Raw genomic sequence first — 22,870 nt, forward strand, 5'->3', positions numbered from 1 at the left:
TTCTAAACCTTTATTCAGGAATAATGAAAAGTAAGACTGTCCTTGGAGACCTAAGACCAGTGTTGCTCAAGGGAGGGCCACAATCAAGACCTGAAAGACTGTCTCAGTAATTTCGTTTTTGGATGGGATATACTACGGCTTTTAACGTAACTGTTAGTTTTAAAAGTAGTGTTTGGAATGCTTTTAGTAGTAGGTGGCTGAATCAATACCACTATCATGCAATATTCATATCTCATGCCGCTGGCACACAGCATTGTGTTCTTAACAGTGACAGACGGCCTGCGGTCCAACATCACTGAGATTCTGACATTCGCTCATCGGCCTTGGGCTGCTGGCTGCAGCCAGGAGCCTGGACCCCATGGGACTGAGTTTAAGAAGCTCCCGAATGAACACACAGAAGTCCATGAGTACCTTTCTCTTTATTCTTGAATGTAAAAGGGCTCAGGTCTGGGGAATTTGTATCCCATGTACATACAGTGTCTCGCGTTAAAAGTATTTCCAAGGTGCATAAATACAATTCCATTTTCATTTTCCTGGTTATCCGGGAACTTCTGCAAAGCAAATGTCTCGAGCTGAAGATCACCTACTCCGTAAGTTGGTTGAATGGAACAGGTGTCCAAGAAAGGCAGACCACTCGTGCAGTGGCCTTTTTCTCTTTACAAAATGCCACCTAAGCAGTCTGGCACTGCTGTTTATCACCGTCTCCTCCACGTCTGAAGACAAGCCTGTCACAGGACCCCAGGCCACTAAATGTAGAGAAGAGTGTCAGTGACATGGTGAGGGTTGGGAGGGACCCTGAAAAACGAGGCCAGCTGCCCACCCTTACCTTTTCCCTGGCTGCACACCGGCCAGAGGAATTCTGGAAGACGCTGGGAAGCTTCCCGAAGGTGCTTCCACCCAGATGCCTTCCCAGGAGGTACAGACCCATGAGACCTAATTATCAAGAAAGCTGTGACCAAACTGATGACCACACAAAATCAGTTATTTTCCCACGAACTCTGATGCTCTTCTAAAGCAGATGGCAGGGAGAGGGGTGGGGAATTGAGCAAAAGCCTCAAATGAGGCTAAATGACAGTTGCTGCCTTTTCACTTAAATGGCCCGTGTTGGAAACTTCTGCTTGGCTTCGCGGTAGCCAGCCCAAGTGGGCCCCGGCAGGGCGGTGCCGGGTAGTTCCTCCTCACACGTGGTTGCCGCAGGGAAGGGGGGACTCGAAAACTTCCCCACCCAAGCAGCGCGGCCGCAGTGAGGTGGTATGCTGAGGTTTATTTAAGAACTAGACCAAAAATACAAGTGGAAATTCCTTGGGTTTAACTTCTTTGCTGTTCAATTGCTCCCTAAGCAAATCTTTTTTTGGTCTCTGTAGCCAGTGCTGTGTGTGGTGGAACGGGCCCACTCTTACTCTAAGAGCAGCCTACGAGCAACAGCGTGTTTTGGCTCTGAGCACATCCAACCTGCTTCGTCACAGATCCTTCTGTCCTGCCCCCTTAACACGGGCAGGGGGAGAACCGAACAAGCCAAGCTCTTGGTTTAGACCAGAGTTTCCAAAGTGCGGTCTGTGGTTTCTCTCCATCACAAACACTAGTCATGCTTGTTTCTGCCCTCAACCAAAATGCCGTACGAGCTGAGGGTGGGGTCTGTGATTCTGTATTGTTAACAAGCTCCTCAAGAGGCCCCAAGGGACCCACGGTATTTGCCCAGAGTGATGTAAGTCGAAGGTGTCGGAAATAAGGACCCATGAGCCCCTACTCCTGGCCCTAACACTTGGAGTAGTTTTAAGTGAGGCAAGGGGGAAAAAAGATACCGAGTGAAGAATTCATTGTACGTTTATTATTCACAGTTAATCACTACCTACCAAATGCTATCCGCAGAGTTAAAGGATTAAGTACATAGGTCTTTTTAAACACTGATTTTTTTTTAAATATATACACACAAAACTTAGTTCAGCAAGGCTTCATGATATACACCAATTCCAAAATAAAACAATCAAATGGTCCAGGTGTAGAACGCCAGATTCCTTTATCATCAGCGAGGAGAGGAGAAGCAGAATGAGAGGGAGCGGGGGAAGGACGCGCTGTCTAGAAGAGATGCCACCTCCTGGCGCTGCCCAGCGCTCCACGCTGAGTTCATGTCCATAACCAGAGTCCAAGGGAGACTCCCACCGACAGCCTGGGAACCCGAAGGCCCAAGGCTGTCACTGACTCCCAGGGAGAGAAACGGAAGCGGCCTGGTTTTTGTCATGGGAAGGGGAGTGGGTGGAGAGAAGTTTACAGGCACAGCACTACAAAGGACCAAAAGTGGAGAGAAGACAGACACAGAGAGCTTTGCACCAGCCTGGGCCTTCCTAGCTGTCCTTCCTTCCCCAATCGCCCCGCTTCCTGGGACATTTCGCGTGCAGGCAGTTGGGGGAGCAGCCACAAACACAGCCCGCTGTGCAGAGACAGGAGCGACAATCCTGCTGCTCTGCTTCTTGACACTGCCCTCGGGCTCACCCGGACAGGTCAGGGGACACACGGGGTGACAGCCACAACCTAGCTTTAAGAGCAAGAAGAATGAAGAGAGAACACTTTCTACCCCAGTGTAAGATGCGGTGTGACCTGCTACAACTAAAGCAGGACAGTGTAAGCGGTGTTTTCTCCTCCAGCTTCCCGGGTTTGAAACTCGCTGGCTCTGGGGTAAGGAGGGGCAGCCACTCCTGAGAGCGTGAGGGCAAGGATCCCGACCTTAGAGGCAGTCGGATGTGGCAGGGCTTCACCCCTCCTTTCCTGGCAGCCAGGCACACCCCGAGGGCTCACGAACGTTAAAGCTGAACCCTAAAGACGCCTGGCTTAGCGCGGGCGGGGGAAGGCCCTCCCCCCACTTCCACTTGTCTCCTCTTCTCTACCCTGTTCCCCCTCCCGTAGGGAAAAATATTTACACAGAGTAGGAGACAAACTGGCTGAAAAGCTCTGGACTGTCTTTAACTTATTTTAAAACAAAACAAATAAAAAAACACCACTCAGAAGCAACCCTTGAAATACGGAAAAAGGCACTATGAAAACAACATGCTCAATAATACCATTTAGAAGGGAAAACAAAGTGGGAAAAGAGACGTTAGGTTTTGGGTTTGACTTTCTCAAGAAGCCAAAGGGGCAGGCACACGCTGTCCTTTCACCCCCGTTTCTAACTCAGACACAGAATATGCTGGGGCCGGGGCCGACACGACCCCTCCTCTGGCAGAAGCTAAGCGGTCGCGGCCTTCCCTGCCCTGCCCTCTCCTTGTGTACACACGAAGAACACAGCGCTGTCCTCCCTTCGGCCACCCCGACCGACACAGACATTTGCATAGAGAATACCAGCCCACTGGGGTTCTTGTCTTTATTACTGGCGTCAGCTAGGACTATACGTGGCCTTAAACATCATGCACTGATGGACAGACGAGAAAAAGGATGAAGAAAAGGATAAAGGAGGGAAAAAGGAGCAGCGGTGAAAATTTGTAATAAAAACTCTTCTTAATTTATAGGTACGTTTTGGCATTTTTATATCCAGCGCCCCCTCCCACCCCCCAAAGTTCTGCCCAAAGTGAGAGGGTCGCCAGGGCGACCCAGCCGGGTATTCTGAGGCTGCTGTTAGAGGCAGCTTGTGGGTTTAATTCTTCTGTATGTTTTAAATTTTTCATTTTCTTTAAATAATCTCTTCCTGATTCTTAGACGTTCCGGTTCACTGGGGTGACATAATTGCGGGGAAACATGCCGGTCTGCCCGTGGCAAGCCCCCTTCCACCAGTTGGGGTCTGAGTTATCCATGACGTGGATAAAGTCTCCCCGACGGAAGCCCAGCTCGCCATCCTCCTGGGGGTCAAAGTCAAAGAGGGCCTGCACGTATGTCGGCTGCTGCAAAAGAGCAGGGAGAAAACACACCTGTCAGCCGCCTCTGAGGTCAGACTGGTCACGAGAGGGAGACAAATATGGCCAAATTATTCACATTTCCTCAAGTAACCTCCCCACTCCCAGCCCCCATCCACTCTTACCCATTCTAAGTTCACACCAGGTGGGTTTAGTGTAATCTTCCACCAATGCTAAGATACGGGCATGTCTTACTGCAGGTGGCCAACTGCGCCACGTTACCAAGTAGAGAGCAAGTGGCACCTGGAGGGGACGGTGCTTCAGAAATGGCAGTGTGGGTTTTACTCGCAGTCCCAGGATTTGAAGACATCTGGGTTTCCATCACTTACAACACCCTTCCGGTTTACAGCGTCAAAAGGTCTAGGTCTCGAATAACAAAAGGTGGTACGAATCCTAACTGATGACCAGGGTATGAGGAACAGGAATACAGCAGCGAGTGGGACTCTACTCCCTCACAAGTGTATCTTCCTCACGATTTGCTCGCAGGGACAGAATAGTTGAGATTGTGTTAAAGACCATCTCCCTAGGGAGGCGGGTGGCAACCCAGCGACACCCTGCCTCAGAGGCAGCCTCTGGGAAAGGGAGAAACATTGTATTTGAAACTCCAGATCTTTAGCGTGAAAGGTAACACTCTGAATGAAGAGCACAGATGCCCCAGAAGCAATCCGTTGAGGCACCTGCTTGCTTGAGGAGTGACTCCCAACTGCTAAAGATGACGCTGATCTCTCCTGAGGCTTACCTGTGGCACCTGTTCTATGTCCCGCAGGAATATCTGCTGGTTTCTCGAGACAGATGTGGATCTGTGATAATCTACCAGCTCATTCAAAGAATTGAACTTCACCACCCAGAGGAAATACTTTCCAGCTCCATCTCGGAGCACCTTGAAGTGCTGCACGTCATTTCCAAACCTGGGGAGGGCAGAGAACACAGGTGAAGCCGCCCGAGGGCTCTATCCTGACTAAGCTGGCAGCTCCCTGCCCAATCAGGAGGTGTCCTGAGAGAACCACTGTTCTGGCAACATTCCTCACAGCCCAGGGGCCCACGAACTGCAGAGCAACGTGACTCTCTGGCTGGAGAGAGCTGGGACAATCACCAAGACCCCCTGGGACCCTCCATATGGCTGAGGAGCACCAGCAACATGAAGAATCCTCACTGGACAGGGAACCCCACCCGCAGCCTAATTCTGAAGGTGTCTGAGAGAGAGAATGTCCTAAACTACTTCACATTTCCACGTGCCCTGCACCCTGCCAAATAAAACAGCCTTGCTTAAGACAAGAGTGTGACTTAGTTAACTCTCCCCAAATAATTAAAACCTTATGCGATATTCAAAGATTAGAAAAGGTGGGACAGGAAGCAGGTGAGGAGGGACTGGAAATATTTTGAACAATTCTCTTGTAACTGGGAACAGTTCAAAATCATGTTCTCTCTCCATTTAGCAATTTTAGTTCTGCCATGGAAAAAAGGGTCTCAGAACAAAAGGACATACTGGGACAACAAAAGAGGCCCAGACACCAAAAAAACAAAACCAAAACCAAAAAAACCCCCAAAACTTCTCCGTCACCAGATAACATGCTCCCTCTCTTACACTGGCTAGCAAAACCTTACTGGTGACTGGCTGGTATAGGCCCCCGGGGTTTCTCACAGCCGTGTCTGGCTAGATCGCAAGCTCAGTGAGGGCTCTGCCTGTCCTGTTCACAGCTGGCTAGCCCTCAAGGCACTCTCTGAACATCTGTTCAATGAATGAATGAGCCTCTCGTTCAGTCTCAAAGCTTAAAGAAACCAAACGTTCTGGAGAACTATCCAGCAGGTGGCAGCACTGAGCTCCAAGGAAGCCACTGCATACGAAATACCAAGTTTTTGGAAACAGCATTGCTTTTTCATGCAAGAAAAAACGTGGAAGGTGAGAAAATTTCATTAGGAAGGGCATATTCACATGGCACTTGTGGCCCCACAGAGGCCCACTCCCACCGGTGCCACGCAGACGGTCTCTAAAAGAGCACAGGGCCCTGGACAGTTCGTGTTTACGTTAACTACAGCATTCAAATCAGACTCAAGACATCCTGAAACTATGGAAACACTGCAAAAACTGCTGATTCCTCAACTTCCTTTGGAAGGTGTTTGTGTTGTTAAAGGCAGTAATGACACCTGTTTTACTTCTGTAACAATAAACACATTAACTCCTTAAAAGATTCTGTTTGATAAAACAGGCGGCTACGGGAAGCCCTAGCCCAGCACTGCGGCTGCCCCAGTGGTTCTGGTCACCGTCATTAACTGCTTGTACTCATCCTGTACCATCTCGTTTACACTCAGGTCACCATAAAATACAAGGAAAACAGATGACGTAGAAGTTCATGAGAAGCATAAAGACAATAATTCTACAAACCCACCCCAAGATGATCTTCACTGCACCCTGACTTGCCCTTCAGAAAGCCTTGCTGGAAGAGGAAACTGTAAAGTATACCCACTTTGACTTTTCCACGTTGGGAAAAACTACAAAGCAAATATATTTGTGAGGTATTACAAGTATCACCTTAAACCTTTCATATTTTCCTTTAGAAAAAGAACACAACTATAAATTTAAATCTACACTTCAAAAAAATCTACACTTTAACCATACATTGGTCCTAAAACAAGATACTCAGTTCATTTTTGAAATTGAAAAGTCTCATGCTTTACATCATTTATAAATGGGGAATGATTTTATAGCCTTCATTTAAAAAACAATCTTGGCCACGCACAGCGGCTCAGACTTGTAATCCCAGCACTTTGGGAGGCCAAGGCAGGAGGATCACTTGAGGTCAGGAGTTCAAGAACAGCCTGGGCAACACAGTGAGACCCCTGTTTCTACAAAAAATTAAAAAATTAGCCTGGTGTGGTGGCACATGCCTGCAGTCCCAGCTACTTGGGAGGCTTAGGTGGGAGGATCGCTTGAGACTGGGAGCTGGGGTTGCAGTGAGCTATCATCATGTCACTCACCACTGTACTCCAAATAAAACAGTGATCTGAGTGTTAACCTAATCATTTCTTTGTATATGAATGAGGAAGTGATTTGTCTGATTCCTAGGGGGAAGGTTTTCTATGATAACATATTAACTAGAAAAGATTGAAAGTCAAAAACATGGAAATGGTAATTCAAAAACCCTTATTTCACAGACGAGGTGTGCACTTCTTAGAATCCTTAAAGTTCCAATTTATTATCTCCATGCTTTCCAAGGTGGTAAAACTCCCTACCTTCCCCATTCCCTGCTTACCAACTCCCTTCCACATTTAAATTCACCACTGGGGAAAGCACAAACCCCAAATCCCTCATGGTAACCTTTTAAAGGTGATGTGAGGGCCTAGGATGGGGCTGGTCGATTCAAGCTGCTTGGGAAGGGCAGGCAAAGGCAGCTGCAGGAATCCTACAAGGGCGAGGGTGCTCGGACGAGGGCAGAGGACCAGGAGTGGAGCGGATTAGGGAAACCCTCGGGAACAGGCCATCTGGAGGGAGCTGCTGCCCGGCTCCCAAAGACTGTTCCCACATGGGCATCTACACCTAGTGGTGCTCAGACTAATTTTCAAGAGGAGTCAGAAATTAGGATTTTAATGTGAAATTAAAATACTGTCTAGGCCAAACCTCTACTGGTTTGTGTGTAGCCGGATACTTGACCAACGGCTTTGTAATTGAGACCAGTGGGAGACAGGATTCCAGGTGACTCGAGCAGGAAATACTTACTTGACAGAGAGGGAGAAGTCCCCAGGAGCACTCTCACTCTCTCGGATAAGAAAGGCCCCGTCGTGCCGCTGTTTGCTAAGCATTTCTTCTGCCTTGGCTCTGGGGATTTTGCCAAAAAACCACCTAAGGAAGGAAGGCAAGCCAGTCAACATCTGCTTCCCCACAAAGAAATGGGATCGTCCAGTCTTCGCAATGGAGTAACACAACTCCTTGCAGGGACGCTGCCCCCAGCCTCACCATGCCCAGTATGGATCCCAGGTCCTCCCCAGGGATGGTCCTTCAAACGACTTCACCCTACTCCACCTTCCACAAAGCGACTTGTCAAGACACTAGCGTGGGCCACTCTTTCTACAGAGGAGGGCACATGTCCACCAAGCTACCCGCTGACTTATCAGAAAGGCACCCGGGAAGCCCAGGGCTATGGGCTGGAGTACAGGACAGACTGACCACACAAGGGGACATAGGCCCCTCCCTGCAGCTGTTCGATAAGGTCACAGCTCTGCCACAGAGAGGTAAGGGGAAAGGGGGAGGCAACAGGGAAGGCCCGGAGGTGAAGGCAGGGCTACTTGTGCTAACAGCCGGAAGGGAAAAGGTTCAGGCTGTGAGAGAGCAGCATTCCTCTCAAGTCCTCTGTGGCCACTGCTCAGCGCTTGGCTTTTAGAAGCCATCAGGAACATCATAATTTACCATATGCACGACAGCTACTTGCAAAACGAAGATTTTTCATGTGAAGCAAGTTATAGACTCTTCTGCTCCCAATACTAATTCACCTTGGGGCCAGAGGAAAAAGTGACTAAATTAATGGAAAATTATGGGAGCAACTGGTCTGCGGCTCACCAAGAGGAAGGAAGAACACCTCTAAAAGAGCTTGAAGTCACAGACCACTGGCTCTTTCAAATGAAACCACAACTAATCAGGATGGAGGGACTGTGAAAACCGTCTCTTTTCAAAACTGTCTTTAATGTTTTATTATTTTTAAAAAGCAAAACAATTATTTATAGCTAATAAAGGACCCATCTTTCATGGTAACTAGCATGCATTTAATATGCAAACATCAAAGCTACCAAACAGTCCGTTGAAGTTATAAATCTAATTTACATAACTTACATATAAGTAAGTAACTGCACTGCGAGATGTCTCTGCAATAATACACTAAAATTCAGACAGAAAGACGTGAGCTGCTAGGAAGGATACACCCAGAAGTTGCCCTACTAGTAACCTCTGAAGGTTCCCACATCTACCTACTCCTGTCTTTCTCATTTTGCATACGCCAATGCCAGGCTACCAGAGGCTGGTACAGATAACCCACCTGCTTCTACAAGTAACCCAAGGATAGGGCCTGCAGTGCCTAGAAATCAGGCCACGCAAGAGAAAGCACGTATTAACAGAATGATCTCTGAATATAAAAGGACGGCTAACTGTATAGTATTGAAATCATTTAAACATTTTCTAATCTCTAGCGCTTTGATGTTTCTTTTTTTTTTTTTTTTTTTTTTTTTTTTTTTGTTGAGACAGAGTCTCACTTTGTTGCCCAGGCTAGAGTGAGTGCCGTGGCGTCAGCTTAGCTCACAGCAACCTCAAACTCCTGGGCTTAAGCGATCCTACTGCCTCAGCCTCCCGAGTAGCTGGGACTACAGGCATGCGCCACTATGCCCGGCTAATTTTTTCTATATAGATTTTTAGGTGTCCATATAATGTCTTTCTATTTTTAGTAGAGACGGGGTCTCGCTCAGGCTGGTCTCGAACTCCTGACCTTGAGCAATCCACCCGCCTCGGCCTCCCAGAGTGCTAGGATTACAGGCGTGAGCCACCGCGCCCGGCCTAGCGCTTTGATGTTTCTAATGTACTAGCAAGCAGCACACATCTGCCTGGGGACAGCAGAGCAAGACTCCACAAGACGGCCTCGGCCCGCACACTCCCCGCACTGCACAGGGTGGGGGAGAAGTTTCTCCTGAGCCACTCTCTTTCCTCCTAGGTCCCCAAGATCTTCCCACTGCACAGGCATTTTCCTTTCTTTTCCTTTTATTAAGATATAAAGTAATGATGGCCGGGCGCGGTGGCTCACGCCTGTAATCCTAGCACTCTGGGAGGCCGAGGCGGGTGGATCGCTCGAGGTCAGGAGTTCGAGACCAGCCTGAGCAAGAGTGAGACCCCGTCTCTACTAAAAATAGAAAGAAATTATATGGACAACTAAAATATATATACAAAAAATTAGCCGGGCATGGTGGCGCATGCCTGTAGTCCCAGCTACTCGGGAGGCTGAGGCAGTAGGATCGCTTGAGCCCAGGAGTTTGAGGTTGCTATGAGCTAGACTGACGCCACGGCACTCACTCTAGCCCGGGCAACAGAGTGAGACTCTGTCTCAAAAAAAAAAAAAAAAAAGATATAAAGTAATGAATATAAATTAAAATAGCCTAGATGTTCATGAAGTAAAAATAAAAAGCAAGACTCGTCCCTCCAACTCCCCAGAGACAGAAACTGTTGGCAGTTATAATACATATGTTTCTAGATCTTTCTTTATGGAGCACAAATACTTAGATATGGTTGCAGTGTTTTCTTGCCCAGCTTAAAACTAACTCAATTTTATTTTCAATTAAAAAAATAAATTGTAGTTAAGTAAAAATTACGACATAAAAAAGATAGACTTGGAATGTGTTGCTTTAAAAAAAAGTACTCTAACTGGAATTTTTACAAAATAAACACATCCATGTTATAAGCACCCAGATCAAGAAATAAAAAGTTAGTTTGGAAATCATTTCATTAAACAAAGATTTCTTTTGTATCTACTCCTATTTCTACTAATATCTTTCTCTCTCTCTCTCTCTCCTCTCTCTCATGTCCCATACAACAGAAGGGGTATCATATTATGCTATGTGATGAAAAGCTATCACTCTCAGTTAAAACATTTAAATACTACCACTCCACATTTCCACAGCATTTTATATCATTTATACACTTCCATATATAAATCCCTTGATGATATTAAGTACACTTACTTTAAAGTCTACATCTGACAACTTGATCATTACCTAGAACCTGCTGTCTGTTCCTTTCTTTTGTTTTTTAATCACATGGCGTCGTCTATTCTAATGCCTGGTCATGACTGCCTGCGACCATTCTATTTCTGGCCCTCTGGACTCCTTACTCCTCAGTATGGTTTGCTGTCCCAGCCCGAGGCCTGGGGACTTAGCAGGGCCACTCCACTCCCCACCCCATTTGGCAGGCCTTGAACATTCAATTTTTTTTCTCCTAGCCCCATCCCCCTAAAAGCTCAATTAGGCTTCTAATTCTTGTTAGCCACTTCTGGGGGCACTTCTAGGGGGAAAAGGCACCAAATGCTGGGCTTTGCTCATACTGTTTTGCTTTTCTGGGGTCTTGGCCCTGTACCCTGTACCTTGGTTCTCTACCTGCTGGGTAATCAGATCCCTTCAAAGAGATGCTTTCAACCTTCCGTCCAGTTTTTCTCATTGTTCTTACAAGACACCATTTCTTTAAATGGTGATATTTAAGTGCAACCATATGCCTCTGGTCAAATATTTTAAAAATCTTTTAAAAGATGGGTTTATACTACAACAGAAATAGCAGAGGAGAAAGCTAAGGAGAAAGCTAAGCTATTTTCCAATTCAATTCTTTACTACATCCCATAGCCTGCAGTCCACATGCGTTTAATATGAAGAGCACATATCTGGATCTACCCCCAATATATGTACCTCGTACTGCAATACTAACACCAACAATCACTTTGTAGCCTGGGTTTAATTTGTTAATTCAAGTGCTGTATGAGGTGAGACTGTATTCCATTTTATTTTTATTTTATTTATTTATTTATTTTGAGACAGAGTCTCACTCTGTTACCCTGAGTAGAGTGCCATGGTGTCAGCCTAGCTCACAGCAACCTCAAACTCCTGGGCTGAAGCGATCCTCCTGCCTCAGCCTCCCGAGTAGCTGGGACTACAGGTGCACACTACAATGCCTGGCTAATTTTTCTGTTTTTAGTAGAGACGGGGGTCTCACTCTTGCTGAGGCTGGTCTCGAACTCCTGACCTCAAACGATACACCCGTCTCAGCCTCCCAGTGTGCTAGGATTACAGGCGTGAGCCACCACGCCCAGCCTCACAGGCATATACTATAAAAATTATGGTATGATGTTCTGCTGAATTCCCTTTCAGTCCAAAAATATGAAAATAAGAAAGAACTTCAGTTGATGTTGTTATTGTTGGGTCTAGGGCAGGAGCCAGGAAACATGGCCCTTGGTCTAAATCTGCCGTTTTTATGTGGCCCACACTGACCGTTTTTAAAATTTTAATAGGTTGTTAAAATTTTTAAAAAGATGATTTGACAGGACAGAGACTGCACATGGCCCACAAAGCCTAAAATATTTGCTGTCTGGCCCTTTACAGAAAACAAGTTTAGCCAACCCTTGATCTAGGGTTTATTCTCAGGATGAACTGAAGGAAACAGAAGTGCACCAACTACTTAGCTTACAGAGGACCAGGGGAGGATGTGCTGTGTGACCCAGGGGGCCCCTCCCACTCCTAGTAAACACTGCCCAGTGCTTCCCCTGGACAGTGCATTCTGGGCTAGTGCCCACGGAGAGCCCGCACAACCCCCCAGAAGTAAATCCTGGCACTACATGGCTGCAAGAATGCAAAGCTGTGCTTACTAGATTTCATGGGAAATCTGTAAGAAATCCGTGCTGGGACTCTTGGAGCTTCTTGTTTACCACCACTTGTGCCTGTATGTTAGCCACCTCGGCACGAAGACATGTTAACCTCAATCTTAAGTTACGGAGACCTCAAACGAGCAGCATTATCAACTCGTGGAGAGGGGTCCAAGAATCTTGTGCATATACACCTTTGGAGATTTAATGCTTTGGATTTTTATTATCAAGAATTTGGGCCTGATTATCAATTCAGAAACATTTACTAAGCTACCATGTGCAAAAATCAAGTTACAAGTTATACTGGAACATAAAAGCAGAAGACATAAATTCTCTCAGGAATCTAAAATCTTTTAGGGGGGAATCAAACTCATATATACAATACAACATGGTACAAGCTCCAAAAAAAAAAAACTAGAAAAATTTATTCTACAAATTAGACTGGTTTTGACCTTTTAAATCATCCAATGAAACATTTATTGAGCCATTATGAGGTGTCTGGTTCTTCCTGAAGTAAAAAAGTTCCCTGAGGACCTCCCAGTTTCTCCATCATGGTACCATCAAACTGCAGGCTAACCCATAACCTGGCCTTCCATCTCCAGACTAAGGCTTCCCGGACTCGATCTTAAAGAGCTTTCACGTTAACTATATGGACGTGTCACTGTTCCATACATTAAACTACAGAATGTAACTTCCCATCATTTAGCACAGTCCTTGCCACAAAATTACCACTAAGAATTTATTGACCAAGGCATGAATTCAGCAGTTTTGTAAGGAAGCTCCTGCATCATTAGTTTCATTTTACAGAAGGGAAATCACCTTTTTAGAACAAGTTTGGGGTTTGGTACAATAAGGTAGCATTTGGCCAATGTTTAATTGTTATCGGTCATTATCTCTGCAAGGGCTATGTGTAGGGGACAAACTCATATATTGCTCTAAGTTTTTTATAATGAGAGCTATATTCATAAATTACTGGCATTGAAACAAAAATACTAGAGGCTTTGACAATTTGTAAGATAAAGAAGAACAAATTAGATGATCCTGAAGGCACCCTCTAGCTCTATGACATATGTGTAAGACGATGTTTTGGGCATTTGGGGGAATAGAAAGAAGCGCGCTGGGCGTGGTGGCTCACGCCTGTAATCCTAGCACTCTCGGTGGCCGAGGCGGGAGGATTGCTTGAGATCAGGAGTTCGAGACCAGCCTGAGCAAAAGCGAGACCCCATCTCTCCTAAAAATAGAAAAACTAGCCAGGCATGGTGGCGCACGCACGCACCTGTAGTCCCAGCTCCTCGGGAGGCTGAGGCAGGAGGATTGTTTGAGCCCAGGAGTTTGAGGTTGCAGTGAGCTACGATGAGGGGAGGGGAGGGGAGGGGAAGAGAGGCAGTACATGGCGCACATTAGGGCAGTGATGAGAGGAGAGGAGAGGCGAGGAGAGGAGAGGCGAGGCGAGGCGAGGCGAGGCGAGGCGAGGCAGTACATGGTGCAAGAGAGGAGAGGAGAGGAGAGGAGAGGAGAGGGGAGGGGAGGGGAGGGGAGGGGAGGGGAGGGGCGGGGCGGGGCGGTACATGGCGCACATTAGGGCAGTGATAAGATGGAGAAGGGCCAGGCGGCTGCTGCTCAAGGCGAGTTAAGTCATCTGAAGTCTCACCTGCCACCACTGTCAAAGCAAGTACACAGTGTTCCAACAGCGTTCTAGTCTGAGTGTGGAAAGCCTCGGCTGCCCCCAACACACTCACAAGGTATGCCAACGACTGCTTCTGCAGTAGAAGCAAGGGCCATGAATGAGAGGCGGGCGAGTGCGGGAGGACAGTAGTCTGTAAAGGCTCCCTGGTCCCACTGTGTCGCATATCAATATAAATCAGGGGATGGGGGTTCGGAAAAAATTAAACATGTCCACCACTCTCAGAAGCCTGGAGGAGAGCATATTTCATTCTCTCTGAAGTGGGGACACTAAGATAGAGGCATAAACATTTATTGGGAACCATAATATGCCACTATATGCCAAGCACTGTGCTCTGGGGATACAAAGATTATTGAGATACTGTTCCATCGGATCATCAAACATATAATCATAAAACCACGTGGTAGGTACCCTTTCTAAACTCAAAAAATGCAGAATTATGAAACACATCTGGCCCCAAACATTTAAAGAAAAATAATATGGACCTGCAAAAACTACTGTTTTATTTTTAAAGATCATGGACAGTTACTATCCATCTAAAATGTGTATTATTATTGACTATTACACTATCATCATACATTACTATTAACATGCAACATCAACACCCTTCGCCAATTCCCTGGAAAGACAGACTAAAATCACATCCATCCCAGTGATCTCAATTTTAAAAACAGTATTTGAAACAAGCAGGTTGGTTCCAACCCTTGGGAGCCCAGTGGAGCCCAACTCACGGATGTGGCTTCATTTCTATGTAGTTCTTGGGGATGAAGCCGTCCTTTCCATTGAGCTCTGCCTTGTACCAGTTCTGATCACACTCTTCATTCAAAACCTGAAAAGAAATTAGATGACAAGGGGAAAAAAATCATTTCCTTTTCCCTTTTAAAAGTCTGGCCACAAGACAATTATGCTTTTAGGTTTGTTCATGAAAGGTCTTATCTGAAGTGCTATCAGCTATGTGGATGTTAAGATTTCTTGTAACTTCAAATAACCAGCATTATATTAAACTCTATTAAAATTAAAAAGAAATTATCTCTGGACAATGAAAGGTACAGCTCCCAAACATCTAGAATTAAACCCTGTAGTTTTATTAAAAACTACAATGATACAAAATATTAATATTTGCAAGGTACATTCATAATATTTATTTTTATTTTTTAAAGACGGGATCTTGCTCTGTCACCCAGGCTGGAGAGCAGTGGTGTCATCATAGCTTACTGTAACCTCAAACTCCCAAAGTGCTAGGACTATAGGTGTGAGCCACCACACCTAGCCCCCACTCCCACTTTTTAAATCTTCATTTAAAAAAATAGTGAGCTCTGCTTTGGCCAGCAAAGGCGTTGTGCTGCTGGACAATTGTAAAGCACACGTTAAGGACGGGTTTGGGAGGGAAAGTGCACTTAACCTGTCACACCACAGTTCAGCTGCCTGTTCCTGCACTGGCGGCACAGAAGATTGAACAGACTTTGAGAAAAGGAGCTCTTTTAAAAGTCGCTTAAGGCCAGGATTCTGTTACTTGCCAAAAATAAGGACTTGAAGAAAAATGTGGCCTAACAATATTATAAGGCATCATCATCCTATAGTAATAATTTAAAAGAAAAACTGGAGGCTTATATAAACAAGAGTTTTCTTTTTTTTTTTTCTTTTTTATCCCTTTCCCCCATATCAATAGACATGGGCATTCTTTTTTTGTTTTTAAAGAGACAGGATCTCGCTATGTTGCCCAGGTTGGACTTGAACTCCTGGGCTCAACGGATCCTTACATCTCAGCCTCCCGACTACAGGCGCATGCCACCACGTCTGGCTACAGTTTTTTTTCCAATGAAATATGGAATGCTTCACAAATTTGTGTGTCATCCTCAAGCAGGGGCCATGCTAATCTTCTCTGTACTGTTCCAACTCTGGTATATGTGCTGCCAAAGCGAGCACTATGAACAGTTTTTGATGATTCCTGAAATCATGAGGTGTGTATATACTCTCCTGAGTTCTTAGAAGACAGAGGAGAGTCAGGTTGATAAAGAGCTGTTGTTACCTCTTTGGGCATCAAAACACAATAAGGTAATCACTTAGAAAAGGCCAATTTTGATTCGTGAGCAGTAATTTTGCGGAAAAAGACAAATGTGTTACATGCCAGGAGTTTACACATCTGCACACTCTTGTCACCTTACCCAAGACAAAGGCGAATCCGCCCTAAAAAGTGCCCCCTTCCCCAATGAACAAAACTGCAGGGCAACTCCCAGATTTGGCATCAATTTAGAACTATGGTTGTCTACAGAACAAAATTATTACTTGGTGTTTAGTATGCTTTTCTTCCCCAGAAGGCAGGGAAATATGGAATTGATGCTTTTTAAAAATGTAATGTTTGAATACATAAATGGTTACAACTTTGGTTATGTGGAAAATTTTAGTATCCAGAAGTATCACTTTACCAGATAGTTAAGGTACTGCTGTGCATGCCTCTAAACCTCTTTACTCTAAAACTTAAGGAAAGGTTGGTTCAGCTGAAGGCAAAACGCTGGAGAAACAGCATAGCTGCAACTCTGGGCCACCCTGGGAGTCAGAGACAACTGCTCTATGGGCAAGTCAGCTTTCACATGGAAGCCCTGAAACTGGGATGGTGTAATTTAAAAGATGTTTAAAAGTAAAGTTCTATTCAAATGCTTAAACATACAAAACAGCAAAGGACATAGATGAACATAAGTGAATCTAAAATGGAGCAGAGGAGATCAGAACCACATGTGGGCAAGTTTGCACCTACAAAGATTGTGCTTGATTTTACAGCTCTAGATGAAAGTTCACATCCTTCACGACTGATTTTATAAGGCCTGATCAGAGTTCTGAGAATGAGAAAGCTGCTCCCCTCACCGTTTCCCCACAACAGAAGCCAGCTTGTCATCTGTTCACCCATTACCTCCCAAAAAATACACGGGCGAGCTCACCAACCAAAGTTTCGTTCAGTTGTGGAAATTCCAAGGAATGTTTGTAGCTGCTACCCCACAGCTGTATTTTCTATTCCAACCCCCATATTCCCTTGAGTTATGATTTTGTGGCCACACAAAATACTTCGGTTTAACAGAAGGACACTGATCAAGAGATGAGATTACGAAAGGAGGAACAGACAAGTTTCGGTGAAGGGGTTTTTTTTTTTTTTTTGCAATGACACTCTGAAGATAACATTAGAACCCAAATCAGCAAGAAATTTAAAAGATGATGACTGAGGTATGCTTTATATGAAAAAATTAAAAACATTCCAATCAGTGGAATGGTGAAAATTCACTGACCTGTTATGATTTTTTCTATATGTGTATATTATGCTTCAACCAAAAGTTAGAACCATCTCAGTTAAGAAATAAAGTGACAAAACACATCAAGGCTTAACACACCTCAAGTACAAACTTCACACCCCTCAAAATATACAGGGAAGCAGAAAACATCACAGCAAGACTTCAGAAACCCCCATGATGATAACTCACCAATGCTATTCTACGAAAGAAACAAATTCCCAGAAATAAAACTTTCTTCACCATGGACAAGTCCGAGTATTTGACATGTTCAACTTTTCTACCTTGTGTGTTTCTAATGCCATTATCCACTGTTGCCCCCTTCCTTGCCCCCAACCTGAGACCATTCTCACAGCAGTGCAAGATTTCCATTTATACCAATACTATTCAAAGCTTTCTGAATACAGTTTCCTAAAAAAGAAAAAAAGCCACTGGTAAGAAATAGTAGGTCTCAGAGCCAACAGTGTGCACTGACCTGGGGGCAAGAGCACAGGATTCACTCAGGAGACCGAACCAACGCATGGGCTCCAATTCCAATTTTACCAACGATTAACAATGACCATGGACAAACTACCTGTCTCTAAATTTTGGTTTCCTGAAGTATAAATTGGTAATAACACCGCCTCCCAGGTTTACTATGGGAATTAAATGAGAAAATGAAATAGGCAGTATAGCAAACAGTATACTGTTACATCTCTACTGTCTCAGTGGACAAACTTACTTCACAATAGTTGCTTTGTGTCATACATTCCCAGTACTACATCTAATAAAATGTGGCAATCCTGGGGGACTGAGTTTTACCATCCCTACATTTTTTATAAGACAAGGTCTCACTCTGTTGCCCATGCAGTGGCATGATCATAACTCATTGCAGCCTAGAACTCCTGGGCTCAAGCAATCCTCCTGTCTCAGCCTCCTGAGTAGCTAGGACTACAGGCGCATGCCACCATACCCAAGTAATTAAAAAGCAATGTTTTAGAGATGGGTCTTGAAATGTTGCCCAGGCTGGTCTCAAAATCTTAGCCTCAAATGATCCTCCCACCTTGGCCTTCCAAAGTGCTGGGATTACCGATGTGAGCCATTGCGCCCGACCAAATTAAATCTCTTTGATGTAACACTGTTCAATGGCACCAAGAGTATACATATTAACAGAGGAACAGGATTCTTATTTTATTCTGAAAACACACATGTACAAGACTTCTGTGCGTACTTCAAAAAACAATTTTAAATGCAGAGTTCAAGAACTCCAATCACTAATTCTCTTCTCTGTTCTCCTTTGTAAATTTCTTTGCGCAGGGGCCATGCTATCTTCCCTGTACTGTTCCAATTTTAGTATATGTGCTGCTGAAGCAAGCACTGTTCCCTGTCCCTTCTGTAACAATAATGGGAGAGAGAACTGCACTTGATTTTCTACACAAATTATTAAAAAAGGCATCTTCTAGAAAAATAGTATTTTGTTTACAGATTGTTGCCTCTTTCTTTCTTTCTTTCTTTCTTTCTTTCTTTCTTTCTTTCTTTCTTTCTTTTGTTTCTTGGCTAGTCAGGTGAAGTATTGGGAGTGGAGAAGGAACAAAGAAATCTGTAAGTGCTTGTGATCATTAGTTGTAAACACCACTGCACTTGGACCAGCCAGTTGTTGCATTTTGAAATATGGAGACATTTCCTGGCCTAAACACATTCAGTCATCTGTAAATGACTAAAAAATAGGCATCATCGTTCTTTTTAAAAAAAGAAGAAGCTGTACAGTTATGGTCTCATCAAACCTTTCAACATACGCTCCAATTCTAACAGCTTGTAGGGGGTTCAACATTTCTTCAGGGAAAAATCATTCTAAGTTTTATTGATCTGTGAAGCAATTTGTACAAGAGCATTTGTGCATGAAAAATAGGAACAATCACATATTTAAGCTTTTAACTCATCAAAACCCAAAAACAACATTTGTAGCTGCCCCCTGCATTAGAGAAATTCAACATAAGCCCGTGAGGTTTCCTTAATTCATTTCATCAAAGGCCCAGGTAAAACCAGTCCAACTCCTGAGTATCAATCCATCAGCCAATCAATCAGTCCCAAAGGAGCAATACCGAAATACTGCCATGACTTGAAGACAAATTTTGAGAATCTTAGTGACACCTCCCATATAATTTCAAATTCCTAGAAAAGAGTGCAAGTGCGCGCACACACTTTTTAAAGACTTTAACTCCTAAGAAAAAATTATATAGGGCCCTGGCTAGGATAACAGTACTGAGAGAGACACTGAAAACTCAGTTCTCTTCAGTTGCCTGTTAATATATTTTATTAGAAACTATCAGAATGTTCTTCATCTTCCCTAGCATGGGTTATTGACTCAGTCTCAAGCTGCACTGATTCATTACTAACACTTTAAATAAGTGCTTTACAATCACCACTTCCATCTGTTACCATTTTTGTTCAACATGAAAAACGTCTTGGCTATGGTGCTTGCTACACTGTGTGCCAAATCATGAAAAACACCCACAATGTAGACAAGCTATTACGAACTTTAATGATAACTTAAACGTAGTTCAATAATAAAGCTCCTGGTCCCACGGAAACCTTCAACTGCTTACCCAAATACACAGAGAGCAATAGTTCTCAAGGTCATCTTGCAGGCCAGTCTCCATCCTGAATGACTACAACTACAGTGAGGCCATAACTCAGTAAAAACACGCAAAGCTCCTTTACCCAGCCAGGTGTGTACTTGGCCCTTAACAAACAGGAAGCTGAGAAGAAATAAAGTGCAATTTATGACGTTTTAAAACTCTAATTTTGGTAGATTTATGAAAATTGTGTGTAAATATTATACTATGCTGTTTTATTAAATAATTAAAAGAAATCTATTCATTTAAATAGTATTCACGTAATGATACCAAATCAAGAGGGTCTTTCACCTCACGCCATCACCTCTTTCCACAAGAGCACAATATCTGTGCCATGGATGCTATTTTAAGTTCTCTTTGAAACTGATATTTCCAGAAGCCTCATTTCTTTAGGGATCCAACAGTCCTAAATCTTTGATTTTCTATGTCATTTTCTTTTTTAAAAGGAATCTATTTAACAAACTCTAAGAATCCAAAGGGCATTTGGCGGTCAAGTCTACCTTCTGACCACAGAATGGTGAGAGGTTCTACCTTAGCATCTTTTAATAATTTTAAAAGGAAAAGAAAGAAAAAGAGAGAGGGAGGACAAAGCCCCCAAACACCCCAATTTTCCACAGTAAAAATCATTCATTTGCTCAAGCGATCCTCCTGCCTCAACCTCTCGAGTAGCTGGGACTACAGGCACGCACTACCATGCCCGGCTAATTTTTCTATTTTTTTTGTAGAGGCGGTGTCTCGCTCTTGCTCAGGCTGGTCTGGACCTCCTGGCCTCCAGAGATCCTCCCAGAGCGCTAGGATAACAGCCTGGCCCATTCATCACTTTTATACTACCACCTGAGTATGACCCAGTTGTAGCTCAGGAATAGTGCTTTCCTTCCGAACTGTCACCTTTCTAAGCAGCTGCTCTCAGTGGGGATCAGTGTGAAAGGGGAACACAGGCAAGTCAGAAGACCAAGGCTCGTCAAATGTCAGGTATCATGGCTTAAGGCTGAATTAGTTGACCTCAATCTATTTAGTGCCCCAAATCAGTTCAAACACCACTGTTTTTCTGTTATAAAGCTGTAGTCAGCCTTCTTTAAGTCCAAATTATCTTTCTTCTGGCATTCCTCTTTTCATAATTTGGCCATTACCTACTCTCTGCCCTTGTCACCCCCTCCTCCCCCAAATGAACCTTGCAGCTCAGTCAAGCTAGTCAACTCACCGACCTCTCAACACTGTACTTCTCTCATTTTCCCGTAGCTAGACTGTCCTATCTATTAAAATGTTTCACAATGCAGTTTCAGAGCTTACAATCACCATGGCTACCTTTCTCTCTGCTTTACTTTTATAGATGACAACTCATCTATCACTACTGTGGGCCGGGCGCAGTGGCTCACGCCTGTAATCCTAGCACTCTGGGAGGCCGAGGCGGGAGGATCGTTTCAGGTCAGGAGTTTGAGACCAGCCTGAGCAAGAGCGAGACCCCGTCTCTACTAAAAAAAATAGAAAGAAATGATCTGGACAGCTAAAAATATATGTAGAAAAAAATTAGCCAGGCATGGTGGCACATGCCTGTAGTCCCAGCTACTCGGGAGGCTGAGGCAGGAGGATTGCTTGAACCCAGGAGTGGAGGTTGCTGTGAGTGAGGCTGACGCCACGGCACTCTAGCCCGGGCAACAGAGCGAGACTCTGTCTCAAAAAAAAAAAAAAGTATCACTACTGTGTACTTTGTACTGTGGGCTGCTATGCCTTGGCCCTCTCCCAAATTAACCTGCAAGTGCCCTGAAGCTGGCTACCTACTCGTTTTTTATCTGTATTCCCTACAGCTCTTAGAATGGTGTCTGGTGTATTTTGGGGAACTGACTTGTATATGGGAGCTTTGCTCTAAGTAATACATTCAGTATCCCAGAGCAAGCTAGGTCTAGGCACAATGGAAAGAGCACCACACATTATCCCTTCCTTGGTGATGAATAAAATCTCTTAAGTAGACTGACTGCCAGGAGTCTGTTGCCCCAAGGAAGGGGAGGCAAAATAAAAGAAGTAATATTAATAGAATTAGGCAATCCGTCTTATAATTTAAGCACCCTGCCAGAAGACTACCTCAAGGAATACCTCAGAAGGGGCTAGACCAAATCTTTTCCACAAGACTACCTGCACATTCTACCTTCTCCAAGATTAAAAGGTATAAGGGTGGAGACTTGGGGTGGGTGGGTGGATAGAGAAGGGAAATTTCAGTATGACAGGGAGAAAGGGATAAAAGGTGATGCCTCTGCTGCAGTGGGGAGAGAGGAGGTGTGGCTCTGTTCCCCCACAGGTGTCCTGCTGATCTCCCTCCAGGATGGGGCAGCTCCTGAAAATGTGAAAGTGAATGTTTGACTTGGGACTGACTTTTGCAGGGTGGTAATTTTATAGCTACAACTCTTCCAGAAAAGTTTTTATAAAAGATAGTCTGGAAGACCTTGGGCTTTTTGATTCTTCCATTGAACGGCAACTAGGTTGATGTGGAGAGAGAACAATGATTATGTTAAGAGTCCCAGGGCTACTCATGCACTTTCAAAATGTAAGAATTCCTTCAGGTGGCTCATGAGGTTTCATAAAAAAAGGAAAAAAGAAAAAAAGTGGGGGGGAACAGAACTCCTTTATAACGTTCATACATGTTATAAGGTGAACAGTTAAGACGACTAGCCAAACTAAAGGATATTTTTCTTTCTGCATACTTTCATCAACCTCTCCAGGTTTAGTTGTAATTATAAAAAGTTGCTCATGCTGGGCATGGTGGCCCACGCCTATAATCCTAGCACTCTGGGAGGCCGAGGCGGGAGGACTGCTTGAGCTCCAGAGTTCAAGATCAGCCTGAGCAAGAGCAAGACCCATCTATAGTAAAAATAAAAAAATTAACTGGGTGTTGTGGAGCACACCTATAGCCCCAGCTACTTGGGAGGCTGAGACAAGAGGATCACTTGAGCCCAGGAGTTTGAGGTTACAGTGAGCTATGATGACGCCACTCGAGGCAACAGAGCAAGATTCTGTCTCAAAAAAAAAAAAAAAAAGGTTGCTC

At 44.5% G+C, this 22,870-nt stretch overlaps 1 protein-coding gene and 2 non-coding genes across 3 annotated transcripts in view; all 3 read right to left on the reverse strand.

The window, feature by feature from the left end:
- Positions 1-2,392: 2,392 nt before the first annotated feature.
- GRB2 (growth factor receptor bound protein 2) overlaps positions 2,393-22,870 on the reverse strand; it is a 70,759-nt gene continuing 50,281 nt past the window's right edge. The window contains exons 3-6 of the mRNA XM_069482838.1: positions 14,672-14,769; positions 7,597-7,719; positions 4,621-4,789; positions 2,393-3,869 (exon numbers count right to left, since the gene is read on the reverse strand). Of these exons, the coding sequence (XP_069338939.1) occupies positions 3,684-3,869; positions 4,621-4,789; positions 7,597-7,719; positions 14,672-14,769 (576 nt within the window). The 3' untranslated portion in view covers positions 2,393-3,683. The remainder of the gene's footprint in view (positions 3,870-4,620; positions 4,790-7,596; positions 7,720-14,671; positions 14,770-22,870) is intronic.
- On the reverse strand, positions 15,760-15,866 carry LOC138392701 (U6 spliceosomal RNA). The gene has a single exon (XR_011234987.1). It is a non-coding gene; the product is annotated as a U6 spliceosomal RNA (small nuclear RNA).
- On the reverse strand, positions 18,473-18,575 carry LOC138392733 (U6 spliceosomal RNA). The gene has a single exon (XR_011235016.1). It is a non-coding gene; the product is annotated as a U6 spliceosomal RNA (small nuclear RNA).

This window comes from Eulemur rufifrons, chromosome 9 (genome assembly GCF_041146395.1).
Source record: "Eulemur rufifrons isolate Redbay chromosome 9, OSU_ERuf_1, whole genome shotgun sequence".
Classification (NCBI taxonomy): Eukaryota; Metazoa; Chordata; class Mammalia; order Primates; family Lemuridae; genus Eulemur; species Eulemur rufifrons.